Source organism: Cupressus sempervirens, chromosome 3 (genome assembly GCF_028749045.1).
Source record: "Cupressus sempervirens isolate cs-2001-9-10 chromosome 3, ASM2874904v1, whole genome shotgun sequence".
NCBI lineage: Eukaryota > Viridiplantae > Streptophyta > Pinopsida > Cupressales > Cupressaceae > Cupressus > Cupressus sempervirens.
The window spans coordinates 95,568,042-95,586,512 of record NC_143120.1 but is presented as its reverse complement, the minus strand read 5'-3'; the positions used below and the strand labels follow the sequence as shown (position 1 = coordinate 95,586,512).

The window sequence follows — 18,471 nt, the reverse complement described above, 5'->3', positions numbered from 1 at the left end:
GTACATTCAGTATAGAGAAAATAAACTTCAAAACATGCCCTAAGGGCTTACAATAGCATCAATGTGGAGATAATTTCTCCTTTCAGTACCTCCTCTCAAACTTCAATCCGAACTACCTTTTACAATGCTAAGAATCTCCTTAAATGGACCCCGGAGGGTTAAGGACTAGGAATACATTCTAGAAAGTGCTAGTAGGCATCCACCGACCAAATAGAAGGCTCTAGAAGCTGTGTTAGAAGTCGGTGCAAATCTAGATGAATCCTGAAACGGTAACCAAACTTCCGGGAGGCATAACTTTTGAACCGTAGCTCCGATTGACGAACCATTTACATTTTCAAAAAGCTCTCAAAGCGCTCTATAGCCCTATGGACGAACTTCCCTCGTCTCCCATTTTTTCGCCCTTTTTGAAGTCATTTAATGCCCCTAACCTGACTTTGAAGCATTCTTAGGAGGTCTCCACAACTCGAAAAACTGCAATAACTTTCAAACCGTGGGGCCTTTTGACCTGATTCTTTTTCTAGAATGCTCTAAATCACAATTACATTCATCTGGCCAATTTACACCTCCTAGTTCACCAAAATGATGGCCCAATTACATACTCCTTTTTTTAGAGATTTACTAGCACACTGATAGTGGAACTGTGAGAGTTGGAACCTTTATTTGACCCAAATGGGTATCCAAAAATGAAAACAAATGAAACAGAAACTAAGTCTAAGTACATTTTTTTTGGGTGACACAGGATTGCCCTTATACCTCTAGATGCTCCTGCATCAAAATTACAAATAACTATTACATTTCTAATATCCCAAATAGATTAAAGTTTACATCCCCTCTTAATATGTTAAATATCAAGCTGAGTAATATCCTCTATGTTATCACTCTCAACAATATCCTCCACATGATAATCCTCTATAGCAGCTTCAATATCACAACCCTCAATATCCTTTGATTGTTTTGCTCCTCCATCACTTGGGACTTGCTTGGTCTCTTCTAAATGGACGTCTCCGTCTTCGACTAGTCTTTCTATGAGTGCACTCACTTTCCCGGCAAGTTCAATGCCTCTTTCCATCTTTGCTTCGTCTAAATTTTGTGCCCACTGCTTTGTGCAATTGAGTAGCACATCGAAAACTTCTAACACACCGGAAACAATGACACGGCCCACAACCTTGCCTAGCGTTTGAGCCAACTCCTTCCCGTTGTCATAAGAGCATTCCTCAGGTGTGATCAGCTGCGTTTTGAACATTTCTTCTCCCAAGCTGTTGAGACATCCGACAAAATTGTATACTCTTTCCCGCTCTTTTTCTGTGTCTATTCCTGGACATGTGCCAAAAAACTGTTTCAGCTTTTTGTCCGCATCATACGTCGTTATATCGTCACTCAGACTCTTGTAGAAGCTATCAAAATTCATTGTGCCAAAGATGTTGAAGGGTTCCAGAAATATGTTTTCTGGACAGTCGACAAACTTCAACACATCCTTTGTCTCTTGATATGCTGCCAAGGCATCCTTCAAATCCACGCGTATCTGAGCATGAGCGATCTTCTTGAATATACTTGACACTGCTCCAATCCAGTCCTGCGTATTAGGATCACTTAATCGAAGACGCTGGTTTTCAGTCAGTCTAGCATCTCCCATTATTGAAAGCAATCCTCTGCACTTTTCTTCAATTTTACTGGCGTCATTCATGATACGCCTTATTCTAGACAAAGGTTTTTTATTGGCCATCCAGAAAATGTTAGTTTCATCTTTACTGAGCTGCATAGCATCCATTATATAACCGTATTTTGAATACTCATCGTTCCCTGAAGCATCCTCGTTGTCAAATTTGTACAGATGCCGCGCAAACTGGCTGCCCAATAGAGCCGAAAAATACCAAGAGACGAAACAGAATAACCACAGTGGACTCGCTGCTAAAACCAAACCACATAAGGGAAGGAATAGTACAAGTCGGATTAATAGAAACCTAGTAGAGAAGTCGTTCAACATAATGACAGCGGGTGCTAGGAAGGAACCTGCTATGTGGATGAGAAACTTTTTGTTCAGTGAACTTCCACAATAAATCGCTACCTTGAACCATCTAGAGAGCATTAGGCCCCATCCGACTAAAATGAAAATCAACTGAAGATAATATGCCAAATTACCTCCTTGACTATCACGGATATTATGAAAAAGAGAAGGAAGACATACAATTTTAACACACAAGACAGCAACACAAATTGTGACAACCACTGCGGCACCTGGACTGAAAGCTGAGTTGCAAATAAAGTGTTCCGTCTTCCAGAAACGAACTACAGCCCAAGACTTAACGACCTTTCTTCTTAATCTCTCACTCCTCTTACATTCATTTTCTGCATTATTAAAGGGCATTTCAGAAATGTCATGCCGGACCAGACGACGTCCCATCTTACCACTTGACATGACTGCCCCTAACAGGAGGACTAGACACGGGGCTCCGACTAGGAGAACCACGCCGGAATACAAGAACCACTTGCCTTCTTTACTTTGGAATTCACGCTTATCAGATCTGTGCCATATAACACTCTCGGCAATCATGAAGAACACGAACTGCAAAAACAAGCTGGCTATATGGCTCCATTCCGCTCGGGTTCCCGACATGGCTATCCCGGGTAGAATGCATCCCACAAATACATAGATTGTCAGTCTTGCAGCATCTGTACTTAACTGGGACTTAATCGGACCTTCCAAAGACACTCTACTTAAACCACCACCAATTGTATCAACATAATTCAGAATTGAGATGGTGAAAGAGTTTAAGACGAAAAGATTGCCTGGGAGCCAGGAAGGAACTTTTCCGTAATCCTTGAACATGTCCACTGCAATGTCCCAAATCAAGCATATCATAAGAACACATGGGGCAAGTATGCTCTTGGAATCATTAACATCATAATACATTGTAACCGCAACACTTCTAAACTCAAGAGAGACAGAACACTGCAAGAAATGAGGATGTATGAATTGAAACGATTCAATAAATATAAATACTCACAGAATTATTAAATATTCTAATTAAGATATGAAATCATCTAATTCAATCGCCAGTAGATTGATTGTTTCTCTAAATTGGAATATTATTTTCCAATAGAGACACATAAAAGCAATTCTGTAGTCCTCGTAACAGCTGGATTAAAGTTCTACACGGATACCTTTCTTTATGCTGTAAATGCTTTGTATATACGGCTATCAATTTCATCTCGACAGAGCTGGTTGTATCTTGTTACGAATAATGTGCAAAACTACGGAAAGGAATTTAACATGGAGAAACCGGGTTTTTAACAATTCAGTGAGGATGAAAGGGGTGAGGAAGTGGTGGAAGAAATTTTGAGTAAGTTCATCATGAACGTTATAGTGGTAAAATTTAAAGTGCCACAGATATCTTCGAGCAGGAAGGAGGTGGATGTTGGTGGGAAGTGGAATATTCTCTCCAACTTCGAGAATTTTGATAATTCAAAATTGGTGGCTAGAAAAAATATTCATTGGTTTCCCCCCATTGGGTCCACGATCAAACAAAATTTTGATGGTGTTGCGGGGGGGGGGGGGGCAAGCGGCAGTTGGAGGAGTACTGAGGAATGAAAAAATTGTTGTGTTGGTTGCCTACTTGGGATATTTGGGTCAGGGAACCAATAATGTGCCAGAGGCTACTACCTTACTTTGGGGGCTAAAACTTGCTATAGAATTAAAAGTGAAAAGACTAACCATGGAGGTGGACTATAAATTCATCATCGACTCTATTCAAAGGGGTAGTACCTCACAACCCTAGAGCATTATCACTTATAGTACACCTATAGGAAAGGCAATGTAGTGGCAGATGCCTTGACTGGTTTGGGGTTTGATTTGGAGAATATAAAAAGCTGGAAGAGTGCTAAATTGTTGCCTAACTTTATAATTTCGCTAATTAATAGGGAAAAGACTCCTCTAAATCAGGTTAGATGACCTTCCATTTTTGGAGAAAGGGCCATTTTGGTGGAACTACTATCATTATGATAGCTAAGATTGTCTTGAGTTTGACAAGACATTTCGCAAGACATTTTGTAAGGTTTGATTATGTCGATCAATTTGTGAATAGGCATGGAGAAGGAGATGCAATTGATAATACCAACTTCAAAATTTGTGCCACGATTTTTTGGTGTTATGGCAGGATTACAAAAAGAAATCACTTTATGACTAAGGCTAGATCTTTAAGGTATTTCATGTGGATTTCTTACACTCCCTATAATGATACTTTAAAATACATTTTGGAATTTGCAGTCTCATGAAGCATAAGAAAGATAGTTTTTTAAAAGTTGGTTATTGCATTTCTAGCCCTACCTTCATGATTTCCTGGGTGCAAATGAGAATTAATGAGATTAGGGAGGGGGATATCATTGAGGAAGCTATTCACATGGGTGGGGATCTAAGCAAGTTGGAGCCCACTAAATTGGAGGACTTCACCAAAAGATAGGCCACTTGGATTCTACTAAGGAGGGAGGGTTCGTAACATACATGCAGGATATGGTAGGCTACGATGAGAATTATTTGCAAAAATTTGTTGCTAGCTAAAGGATAGGCATGTGACCATTAATGGTATTATGTTTTAGGTGAATGAGGAGCCTATTGCTATGGCGACAGGACTAGACATTACTGGGTAGAAATGGTAGAAAGTTATGAAGCTGACGGATGAGGCAAGTATGTCTAGTTTCTTCAGAGGCAATGAGGCCCCAAACCATTACTACGGTGGTTTTAGGAGGGACAAACTACCAGAACACTGCAATGATGTTTTCCTAATGATCGTGAAGTACCTAACATTGGAAGGAAGGCATGGTGTGTATTACTTTGATCACTTCCCACTTCTTAACCATTTTCATAACAGGGATCTTGTTTGCATTCCTTTCTTTTGAATGCATGGGCTAGAAGAAACTGTTATGGATGTTAGAGAAAAAAGGAAGAAAGGGGCCAACTTCACCATCCTTCACCAATGGCTCATGTTTCACCTTTTCCAATTTCACTTAGCTCTTTGCCCACCCCTGTGATTTATTTTGACAATGTCCTCCCCTCAAAGGCTCCACTGCACTTAGAATTTGTGGGTGGTAGTTATGTCCCCACCCCTCATCCTTCCCCTAGCCAAACCCTTGTTAAGGGTAGGAAGAACAAGTTGGCCCCAAAATAGATTGCTAATAAGAGAACTAAAATGGAAAAAAGGGCGAAGGTGGAAATTGGGGATTCTGACAAGGAAGTTGGTGGGGGTAGAAGAAAGTCAGGAAAAATTACTAAAACCCATGGAAGGTTTAAGCAACTAGCTTGTCACTCTCAGGAGGATGAAGAGGATGATAGTAGCTCTGAGGAGAGTGACAAGAAACTTGGGGGACGACTAGGAGAAGAGGAATAATGAAATGGAGAAAGAGACAAAGAAGTGTGATGATACCTTGGATGGAACTTGGGAGTTTGAGGTGTAGAATCCCATCAAGGACCCCTCCCTTGACCCCATCCATGTCTCTACCACCATCACCTAGACTCCTACCAAGAACCAAGAGAAATCCAAGACCATGATTGACTCCCTTGACACCATACTCCAAAGCCAAAAATGTGGGTCTAGTTAACCTAAAGAACCCCATTGACAATCTTGTGGTGTAGGATAGGCTAGTGAACAACAAGGCGTTAAAGTTGGAAGTGGAGGAGAAAGGGGAGGTTAATTGAAAGGATCTCTAGGAGCTCAAAGATAGGTGCAACGCGATGGAGGAAAGCTTCTCCCTATTCTCAAAGGTCACCCTTAAGGTGACTCATGCGATTACTAATACTTTGTAGCTACTGACTAATGTGTTGGAGGAAAGCCTGGGGAATGAGGACTCGAAGCTTCTCTATGGCTTCCTTGATAAAGACTAGGCCAAGGTGTTCCTAGCTAGAAAAGGAAAGAAAAAAAGATGCCAAGTAGTGGTCATTTGTTTTATACTGTGTTTGGTACTTTGTTGGTTCTCACACTCAATCCTTTGCTAATGGTTTTGTTTTTTTAGTTAAATTTTGTTCTTGGCTATAGGTGGTATAATGCAATGACCACCTATATGCTTTTTAAACTATTAAACTCTACTGGTCCTAAAGATTGGATCCCTAGTACTTTTAATTACCATTATTCTACTACTTTTGTTTTTGAAGTAAATTGTTAAGGGTGTTGTATGTGGTTGTTTGCTAGTTATTGGCTAGCTTTCTGCTAGTTATGCCACCACTATTGTAATGGGCCAACCCCCTAGTTTTTTTTAATAAAAAATAATTAAGAGTGATATACATTTATATATAAGGGCTCTTTTGGTTGCTGGCATTGATATGTTGCATTTACAATTATCAATATTTATTTGGGGGTAGTCCTTCAGTTTATGTAGGCAGTTGACCTTCTTTTGTCAATTAGTCATTTATCTATTTCTCTATACTATGATAGTCTATATTTGAATTAAGGGTATTTAGATCTTAATCAATGGTGCAACACATTGTAGAACGCATTTTAAAAAATCATTTTAATCCATCTTTATTTTCATGTAAATTAGTTTTCCTTTGTCTTTTTCCATTTTAAACTTATACATAAAAATATTGTGTTAATTGTGGGTTGGATTATTCTCCATTTTTCATGGTTTTAATGCTTTATTTTTTAATTGATTGGATATGAAATGAATCTATTTTTGTATAACTTGCTTAATCACCCTCCCCCAACCAAACTTGGAATTTGATGGTTTCATTTTTGTACTTTTGAACAGTCTAAAATTTCTTTAAATCATATATATTGACTTGTTATATTTTCCTAAAATTGTCAATATTACACTTTAGGTTATTAATAAAATGTTACAAATATATTATAGACTATATGGTATTATAATTTATAACATTATTATATGCTATTAATTTATTTATGTATTTTAAAGTGGTAGATATGAATGTCTCTAAACTTATTTTAATTTGAATCTAGAAACTTGCTATCATTAATAAGTTTCTTTTTGCATATATTATTAATTTATGATATTAGTTTATATTGTCTATTATATATTTATATTAATTTAGAATCTTTCTAAAATAGCTATACAAATTTGTCTATTTAATTTGAAATTTTTACATATAGTATTAAGATATAATTATTTCCTAATTATTTTATTCTTAAGAAACAAAAGTCTATGGTTAATTTATTATATATTATTATTAATTTATAATTTTTGAACTTAAATTTTTTAGTATTGATTGTTCAAATATTGAGAAATAACAATTAATTTTTTCTTTAATCATAAAATAAAAGGTGTTAAAATGACTAAATCTTCACAAAAAATCATATGACAGGTACAAGTGACTGTCAAATTCAAGGCCTGCCCCAACCCCCCATATTTATTTACATTATTCAATAAGAAGATTGAAGGAATGAGAAAAATATAAATTTTTAGAATCTATCTTTTCATTCATTTCTATATTCTAGTAAATCATATCTTTGGAGCTCTTCATCCTAGAATTTGGGGTAAAAATTTTCATTAGTAGCTAAAATTGATATTTGAGGTACTTTTTAAAGACACTCAAACTAGGTCTCTTTGATACATTTCCAACCATGCTATTTTTGAATTCTAGGCAACACACAAAAAGTTATGATCCCACAAAGTTGGGATATCATATTTTATAGTTTTCTAAAGTTTCTAATTTTTTTTAATATAACTTTGAGTTTGAATGATTAAAATCTTGAGATTATTGGAATTTCAAATATGTGTAATTATTTTTATTCTTCCAACATTTTCAATTCAAGTTGGTTGGAATACTTAGAATATTGGGATTCTAGATATGTGTATAAACTCATTTTAAATAATTTAATGGATATTTTTTTATGCATACATCTCATCTTCAAAATTGTTATCTTGTCCTCTTTTCACAATACTTGTAAATTTTTGTTTACCTTGTATTGTTTAACAAATTCACTATCAAATTTAGATCACATGCCAGCTACACATTTGATGACCCATTTCATGTCTTGAAATGGGTTATAAGACATTGTTAACAAATTTTGTGAAGCCATTTGATGTCCTATTTTGATGACCCATTTGGAGAAACCATTTCAAGTGTCCACCTTGGGCACCCAAATTTATGACCAAATTTTGAGTACCCAATTTTATGACCCATTTGACATGCCCATTTTGATGAACCATTTGAAAGCCCTTTTCGACTATCCATTTCTAGTACACATTTTAATAATCTATTCTTGGTACACATTTTGAGTACCATTTGAATCAAAATGGATCATATTTCTATGTTCCATTTTTCGTGGTTGCCATGATGAGTAATTCAATTGGTTCAAAGACAAGGTAGGTACATCCATCACAACATATGATAAATATTTGAAGTGCAAGGTAAAGGAATTATGTTTTTCCATACTAATATAGTATAGATGTTCACTTTTAAAAAAGAAATTGAGAAATAATTTTTTAGTGTTCGAAGTAAAAATACCTTATTTTCTTACTGTAAAAAGAAACTATGTTACCTAAATGAGATTGATTTTTCTATTGAATTTTTTTTTTCTTGAAGTACTTGAAGTATGATCTATAAGATTACATTGTTTTGAAAAAAAATTGTTATCAAAATTAAATCATATTTAAAATTGTAATGAATATACATATTATATTATTTAAATTATAAATTTTAATAAAGTTTAAATTTAAACTTAAATATTAATTATAGTTTTTACTTTTTGAACTGCATCCTCATAGTTATTTTATGATAAACTTCCTTCTTCACCATCACTTTCTTCTAGGAACATAAAGAATAAAGCCCCGCATAAAACAATACAAAGTGTTCACCTTATGGTCAAATCATTTGTCAGTTAGTGACTAAAAACTTAATCAACTTCGTTGATTACATTGCTACTGAGCTTCACACGTAGAAAGAAGTTGCTACTAAGATATACAGAGTCTACTGAGCCTCTCATATAGAAAGCAATGTAAGTCAAGCTTCATAGAGTCTATCGAGCTCATCAGTGTAAACTATGCAAGAAAAAGGTTAACCGAGCTTATCAGTGTCTATCAAGCTAGCCATGTTAACCAAGAAAAATGAAGGTAGTGTTGACCAAGCTCTACTGTCAACTGAGTCCTTCAATGTCTTTAGAGTTCTCCAGTGTTCATCAAGTCATCAATGTTAATCGAGTTCATGAAAACTCTTAAGTGATCAATGTGAACCGTGCATCAATGTCAACTAAGTGTAAAAGTTTGTTGAGTTGACTATGTTGTCGAGTCTCAAGATATCACCCGAGTGGTCTTTAGGACCCCAATATCAGTAGTGAGCCAACTTGGTGAAGTATGTTGAATTTGGTATTATAGCCAACTCTAGAAGGTAATTATTTGGATTGGTATATATGTAATACATCTTGTCATACCCAAATGTGTAATGTAATAAGGAAGAAGAAGAATGAATGTGAATTAGAAGACAAAAGCTACAAGCCGTATAAGGAGCAGTAGAGTCTCATCCATCACCTTGAGGTGATAGTTCCATATCAAGGGATTTCATACCACAAACTGAGTTGCAGAGTAGAGATCAACTACTAGTTCATCCTAATAGGTGCATTACTCAAAATCCTCTAACAAGGTGGACTTAACAGTCTTGTGCAAAATCTCCCAACTGAGTGCATACTTCATTGTATTGTATAAATTCTTTAACAAGGTTGACTTAACAAACCTTATTTCTCCTAATAGGGTTGATCACCAGAAGTGATCAATTGTAAGCCTTAACATGCCAATTTTATACTACTATAATAAAGCCTGTGGGTACCATCCCCACCTTATTTTTACTTTCTATTTGGAAGGTCTCTAGGTTACCAAATATTAAGTCAAGTGTTGTGAATGTTTTATTGCTTTTAGTCTTTTATGCATGCAATTAGATTAGAATAGCTTATGAATGATTAATTGGTGAATTAAGTTAAAAGTTTTATTGGTTCCTGATTCACCCCTCCTCTCTCAATCAACTAGCCTACCTTATATTTCCAACACAAAGGATCTCACTTGAAATCCCAATCTAAAAGAAGTTTTATACTCTACAAAGAAGATCACACCATTACTATTCTAACACCATTACTATTCTAATGACTTCTATATTTGAATAAATAATTTTATTAGAAGAACATCTTATAATAGTGCATAGGTGTCCGTGTACAAATATTCTATCATATACCTTTGTCCCCACCCTCACTCTTTTTAGCAGCATATACAATAAAGCTTGCATACAAATGTTTAAATTAGTAAGTATATTTAGGCCTAAAATGTGATGGTTGCCTTTGCCTCTCATATAATTTTTTAATGACCACCAATTTACTTTGATGACTTTCATTTTACATTTTAAGAAAAATGTTGATTATCAAATTTTTTTAAAGTAATAAGTTAATATCATTTTAAATTCAAATATTTTATATATTAGAAAAAAAAAATTAGTATATTAAAAAATTCTTTATGAATAACTTATAATTATAAATTAGTAATACATAAAAAAATCTCAAATAAAATAATTTTAAAAAAAATCATATATCATATACAAAATCCTCAAATAAAACAAGCAATTTTAAAAATTCATCTATGTTATTTTAATATATTTTAAAAATTAATATAATTATATAAAAAATAATGTAGAAATACATATATAATATTGTAAATTAGTAAAAGTAAGGTTTTAAAAATCACTGTATTCTATTTTTACAAGATTCTAAATTAATATAAATATATAATTATCAAAATAGAAAGATGTCTAAATAGAAAAAAATAGAAACATGTATAAGATACAATAACATATATTTATCATAGATATATATTATACATATTATAAAATCACATTTATTTATATATTATTAAATAAAATATTGATTTACCTATAAGAAATATTGATGGTTTACTAATAAATTTACTTTTCGTATTTATTGTTTTAAAAAAAATTAGCCTATCAATTTATACAGTCTAACAATTTTTTAATCTGTCATAGATTGAAAAGTACAAAAACAGTCAATCATCAAATTCTAGGTGTGCACAAAAACATAGACGATTCTGACTTAACAAATACTAGCGTATCACATAGCTTTTATGTTATATTTACTTTGATTTTTTTTTTTTAAAAGATAGATAAATATATTTGATGTGGAAAAATGAATTAGTGAGGTTACAAATAGAAACATCAATTCTAATATAAGGACTCAAGAATGGCATCTCAATGCTATTTAAGTATTGATAAAAATAGTGATGACATTACATATAGACAATCGACCTATACCAATATTCACCTAGAATTATATACTTTTGTTCTACCAAATATAATTGATTTCAATACATTGTGATAACAAGAAGTAACTGCTCAATAACATTTGTTAATTCAAATTTTGAATATATTATAATAATAAAAACTCGCCATTATACCAAACATGTTTTCTATAATGGAACTTAATTATAATATTTATATAGTACATAAACATATATATTAAAAGCAGCAATATCTGGGATATGTAAGTAAGTAAGTAGGTTTTATAGTCCACGACACTATGCCATAGTTTTTGGGTTTACATATGGTGACAGTGATATGGGACTACCTCGTACTCTTTTTCGAGAGGCGCTTGGCACTACAAACGAGGCGTACATACCCTACCCCCCAGTGGGATTTGAACTTGTGACCTCTCTTTCAAGAGTACAAGTTCTCCACCACTAGGCCAACTTAGGTTGTACAAATGATGTTTGTACACACTATATTCGGATGTGAATTGGTGTGTTATATTTGGTTATGAAGATTCAACTGTACGCGTTGTGCGTATGGCCCAGCCAAAATTGTAGTGACATAAAGGAAGAAACGCAAGAAATAGGAAAGAAAAAGAAAGGTTTTCACCATACCATATCAGCTAGTCACTGCTTTGGGGAAAAAGCAAGAGTGAAAGGCAATTTGAACATGGAAATAATGAAAAGATGTTCCTGCGGAAAAAATCATGAATTAGTGGCAATTTTTCTTTTACAAGAAGGAAAAGATACTCTTGTGGAAAAATTCAAGAATTAGTGGCAATTCTTGTTCTAAAAGAATGAAAAGACATTTGTGTGGAAAAAATGAGGAATTAGTGACAATTCCTATTTTAAAAGAATGAAAAGAGGTTCTTGTGGAAAAAACCAAGAATTAGTGGCAATTCTTGTCCTAAAAGAATGAAATGACATTCCTGTGGAAAAAATGAAGAATTAGTGGCAATTCCTATTTTAAAAGAATGAGAAGACATTCTTGTGGGGAAAAAAAAAAAATGTATTAGTGACAATTCTTGTCCTAAAAGAATGAAATGACATCCCTGTGGAAAAAACTAAGAATTAGTGGCAATTCCTGTTTTAAAAGAATGAAAAGACATTCTCGTGGGAAAAAAAGAGAGTATTAGTGGCAATTTGTGTTTTAAAAGAATGAGAAGACATTCTTGTGAGAAAAATCAAGAAGTAATGGCAATTCCTCATTTAAAAGAATGAAAAGACTTCCTGTGGAAAAAACCAAGAAGTAGTAGCAATTCCTGTTTTAAAGAATGAAAAGACATTCCTGCGGAAAAAACCAAGAATTAGTGGCAATTCCTGTTTTAAAAGAATGAAAAGACATTCTCGTGAGAAAAAAAAAGAGTATTAGTGGCAATTCCTGTTTTAAAAGAATGAAAAGACATTCTTGTGAGAAAAATCAAGAAGTAATGGCAATTCCTCATTTAAAAGAATGAAAAGACTTCCTGTGGAAAAAACCAAGAAGTAGTAGCAATTCCTATTTTAAAGAATGAAAAGACATTCCTGTGAAAAAAACCAAAAATTAATGGCAATTCCTGTTTTAAGAGAATGAAAAGACACTCCTGTGGAAAAAACCAAGACTTAATCGGAATTCATGTTTTAACTTTTTTGAAAAAGCGATGATCTGAGGGCTCTAAAGGTTTCTTAGGAGCACGGTATACTATCGTGCATCTTGCTTTTCATTGTTCCCAGTAGATTCCATCGAAAGCGAGAATAAAGTCAGGCTGCCGTCGTCGACAGATACATAAAGTAAATAAAAACAATTAACTTTAAAGTAGTCGGCAACGTAGACATTCATTTGAAGTGCGACCCGCTCTATATGATAAAAAGGAAGGAGAAGCGTCCGAGAGCAATGGTAGCACCAGTCTGCTTAAAGAATTGTTATGGACTATTCCAAAATGTTATTTGATGTTTAATTCTTTAACAGTCCAATCGTTTATGGTAATTTTATAAATCATCAAATGGAACGAAATCAAGAGTCGCATCGTACGTCTTCTTCTTCTCTTTTTCTTCTTATTGTTGAGTGCAATTTAGTTTTAATAGTTTCACAAGAGTCTTGTAGAAGACATGACAATGAGACATTTATATTTAGTCTGTTATTACTATATTAATATTATATATTTCTAAATTACATTTATTGAAAGAGTTAATATCAATTTTCTAAGTGTAAGATTCACAAGGTATTTGTACAAACAATATTTAAAAATCAAATAACTTCAAGGAACTTAAATTTGAAATTTTGGTTTTGTAAGGAAGCAAAGGTGTGCGGAATCACTTCCTACACTAATCTTTGAGAAAACAATTATGCAAATTCGGCTAACTATTGCATAGATCTCAAAATTGCATAATAACTTAATCAAAATAACAATGTACTCATAACACAATAATTACCGTGGGGAAACCCTTCCAAGAGAAAAACCCCACCCTTCAAAACCCACACAATGTATTCTCAAATCTAGAAGATTACAATACACTTGCAATGCAAGTTCTTACAAGTGCGCATCACCACAACTCGAACTCGGATTCAGACTCAAAGAGATACTCCTTCTAGCACCAGTCTTGCAAACTAAACTTGATGATTTAAACACCTCCTCAAGCCCTCCTTTTATAGTGATTTTCTACTTGGAAACCATTAATGGTTTTACAAAACCATAAGCGAAAACCATGGACAAAACAACCATGCCACATGTTACCCACTTGTAATTTTTAGCTCCAAGAATACCATTTTCATCCAAAAATTTTATCCTTTAGTTTAGACCCCCATAAAAGTCATATAATGAGTTGCTTACACTCTAAAAATAACCCTTCTACATTGCTCTAGAGACTAGACATATTTTTAACAAATCATACACCATTTTCCAACTCATAAACATGTGAAAACTACCACAAACAAATTCTAGAATTTTCTTAAAAAATTTTAGAATATTTGGGCTACAATTTTCTAGAGTTTTTTTTTTTAAAAAGAGCTTGCAAGGTTGAGACACAATTCTCAACATTCTCCCAATTGTCAAACACCTTGCAAGAGTCATGGGATCCACGGTATCATGGACTTAATTGCTAGGGGTCGAGAGGCCCATAGACTTCGAACACCATCTAAACTTCTCTATACTCACAGGCTTAGTTAATGCATCAACAACATTCACCAAAGTCTCCACCTTTTCTAGCTTCACCTTGTCATTCTTGACTATATCTCTCACAAAATGATATTGTACATCAATGTGCTTGGTCGTCACAAGAAATGTCAAGTTCTTCACTAGGCAAATTACACTCTAACTGTCACTATAAATTGTCACTGCACCCTATTTGAATTCGATATTTGAACATAGTCTCTTTAGCCAAATAGCTTCCTTATAGGCATGATTAGCTGCCATATACTCTATCTTTGTAATAAACAAAGTGACCACAGCTTGTCGCTTACTCATCTAACTGATTGCACTATCAAATAATGTAAACACATATGCAATGGTGGATCTTCTACTATCAACATCACTGGCCTAGTTTGAATCCACATAGCCTCAAATAACCATCAGATTTGTAGTATATACACTGATAAGATTTGGATTGAACAAATCTCAAACTCAATACATATGTATCAAACTTCTGGTACCACATCCTAGGACTTTGTTTTAGACCATACAAGGATTTCTTCAATTTACAAACCAAATGACTTTTACCTTTCACCACAAAGTGCTATGGATGTGTCATATAAATTTCTTCCTCCAAATCTCCATGAAGGAAAGTTGTCTTCGCATCTATCTGCTTAACTTCTAGATCATAAACTGCTGCAATAGAAAGTACAAATCGAATGGATGTTATTTTTGCTATAGGAGTAAAAAAATTTCCATAGTCAATTCCTACAACCTAGGAGTAACCTTTTGCAACCAAACATGCTTTATACTTCTCAATGCTTTCATTTGAACCCATCTTCCTTTTGAACACCCATTTACAACCAATAGGCTTCCATCCTTTACGCAATGGTACAAGGTTCCATATGTTGTTCCTCTTAAGAGTTGCCATGTCTTCTTCCATGGCTATCTTCTAGGACTCTGAATCATTCATACCAAGAGCCTCTTCTACATATTTTGGTTCATCAATATTAGCATTCAAAGTAAATATACACCTCCAATCATTAGGAGAATATCCATACCTTTTTGGTGCTTTCCTCTATCTACTAGACCTTGAAATAAGATCTAGTTTAGGTTCATGTTCAGTTTCATGACTAGGTTCTCCCTCTTCCTCTGAAGATTTAGAACTCATAGAGCTCTCTTCAACAACTTGTCTTTCTAAGGGTCTCGATTCAACTTTCTTAGGTGTAGCAAGAAGTTGAATCACATCTTTCATTTCTTTTATTAGTTTTGGCTACACTGTAATAGAAAAAGGCTCAATTTCTCTAAAAATAACATTTCTAGAGTAAAATACATTTTTTTGCAATAGGATACCAATTTTTTTATCCTTTCACACCATAATTATATTCGATGAAGAGACACTTGATAGCTTTGTTGTCAAATTTTTTTTGCTTCTCCTTTGGTACATGAGCATATGCCTCAGAACCAAAAACTCTTAGATGTCTAAGTGAAGGCTTATGGCCTGACCATGCTTCCATTGGCATCTTATCAACAAGAGATGATATAGGAGACTTGTTTACCATGTAGCAGGTAGTGGCTATAGCTTTGGCCCAAAAATTTTGTTCTAGTATAGCTCCACTCAGTGTACTTCTAGTTTTCTCCATCAACATCTTGTTCATTCTTTCTGCAACCCCATTCTGTTGTGGAGAATACAGAGTTGTCTTCTCTCTTTTAATATCATAGTCTTTACAAAATGTGGTCAAAATCATTGGAGCAATGTTCAATGCCATTATCAATTCTCAAACACCTTATATTCTTTCCAGTTTGTAACTCAACCATTGCTTTAAATTCTTTGAAATGACTAAAAACTTCAACTTTACTTCTAAGAAAATAAACCCACATTCTTCTATTGAAATCATCAATGAAAGAAACATAATAAACTGATCTACCAATAGAAAGAACATCAATTGGACCAAATACATCCGAATGGATTAGATCCAAAATACATGAGGACTTATGAGAACTTGAGTAAAGCTAAATGTGATTTTGTTTACCATAGATACAATGCTCACAAAAATCAAAATCAAGATTGTAGTCATTCAACCCATCAACAAGGTTTTTGTTCTTTAAGTTTCATAGACCTTTCTCACCTATGTGGCCAAGTCTCCAGTGCCACAACATAGTCTTCTATGCAGGTAACTTTGATTCAATAGATAGAGCACACTTGGGTACCCAGAAACCACAACCATCTATTGAAAGAGAAACCCTCTTCTTTTCCAACAAAGTAGCCCTTTGCATAGTCTTATCAGAAGTGCTATTTCACTCAATCGTGCATGCATCAAGTTGGTAGAATGTACCTAATCTACTTCCTCTTGCTATTACCATAGCACCTCTCACCATTTTCACACCCGCTTCAAAAAACTACACATGCACACCCACATCTATTCATATACTAATAGATAAAAAAATCCTTGCTATTGCCAGGATATGCAAGACACCATCAAATCTTCTAATTCTACCATCAAAAAATTTCAGATGAATACTTCCACACAAGAACTAAATTATCACCCACGTACACCTTACTACCATCAAACTTTTTATATTTACTAAACCAATTTCTATTAGGAGTCATGTGAAAAGATGCACCTGAGTCTATCAACCATGAATTGTCACCTGCATGAGTGGCCAAGGCTATGATGAAAGCATCTCCATCGTCCTTCTCAAAATTAGAATCAGAATCTTGCTTCTTCTTCTTTTTCTTTTCCTCTTTGCAGTCCTTTCGAAAGTGTATAGGGTTGCCACAATTCTAGCAGATTGCCTTGGACTTACCACAAGATTTTGATCTCCCCTTATTCTTGGACTTAGAGTGGCCATTCTACTTCTTGTTCTTTCCTCTTTCCTTTGGCCTTTCTCAAACACTCAAAACCTCTTTAGCATTCAGAGAGAGCTTCCCTCTCATCTCTTTAGAAAGTAGAGAACCAACAACATCCTCCATCTTCAAGACAACTGAAGTGCTCCCTATGACCATGCCAAGGTTGTCCCATGAGTCTAGCAATGAACATAGAAATATTTGGCACCTTTCTTCTTCATCCATCAACACCCCAACTAAGGTCAACTAAGTCACCAACATATTAAAACTTTCAAGATGCTAAGAGATCTATCCACCTTCTTCCATTCTCAAGGAATACAACTTCTTCCCCAATAAAATCTTGTTCACAAGTGATTTTTCTTGATAGATCTCACTTAGCTTCTTCCAAAGCTTCTTCGCAGTAGTTGTTCATGGACATTAATAAGTGTAGAGTCTGCAAGACACAATCTAATGAGACTTTTAGCTTTTATGTCTCTCACATCATACTCTCTGGCTCAAGTTGGATCTATGGGCCTCAACTTCTTTTCATCGACTGCATCCCATAGATCTTGATCAATCAATATATCTTCTGTCTTCAACTTCCACATTTTAAAGTTTGCGCCAGAAAGCTTCTCTACATTAATTCTCCCTGATGTGATTGCCATCTTTGCAATCCTACAACATAGAAATAAAAACCTTTGCACAAGCTGCCACTAAAACCTTGATTAGCTCAAAAAAACCCCGTATCCAACAAATAGAACCAAAACTAGTTAGGCCTTGGTACCACTTTTAAGGAAGCAAAGGTGCATGGAATCACTTCCTACATTAATCTTTGAGAGGATAATTATGCAAATTTGACTAACTATTATAGAGATCTCAAGAAATGAATAATAATTTAATCAAAATAACAATGTACTCATAACACAATGATTACCATGGGGAAACCCTTCAGGGAGAAAAACCCAACCCTCCAAAACTCGCACAATGTATTCTCAAATCTGGAATATTACAACACACTTGTAATGCAAGTTCTTATAGCAGCGCATCACCACAACTCAAACTCAGACTCAGAGAGATACTACTTCTAGCACCAATCTTGCAAATTGAACTTGATGATTCAAACACCTCCCCAAGCCCTCCTTTTATAGTGATTTTCCACTTGGAAACCATTTGTGGTTTTACAAAACTATGGGCCAAAATCATCGTCAAAACAACCATTCGACATGTTACCTACTTGTAATTTTTAACTCCAAGAATACTATTTTCGTCCAAGATTTTATCCTATAGTTTAGACCC

At 34.5% G+C, this 18,471-nt stretch overlaps 1 protein-coding gene across 1 annotated transcript; it reads right to left on the bottom strand.

Annotated features, from left to right (window-relative positions):
- Positions 1-627: 627 nt before the first annotated feature.
- Positions 628-3,307, bottom strand: LOC149564951 (uncharacterized). The gene is made up of 2 exons (XM_089818476.1): positions 3,163-3,307; positions 628-2,832 (listed from the first exon to the last, which is right to left on the bottom strand). The coding sequence occupies exon 2, from the start codon at positions 2,825-2,827 to the stop codon at positions 842-844; it is 1,986 nt and encodes a 661-aa protein (XP_089674602.1). The 5' UTR covers positions 2,828-2,832; positions 3,163-3,307; the 3' UTR covers positions 628-841.
- Positions 3,308-18,471: the final 15,164 nt, after the last annotated feature.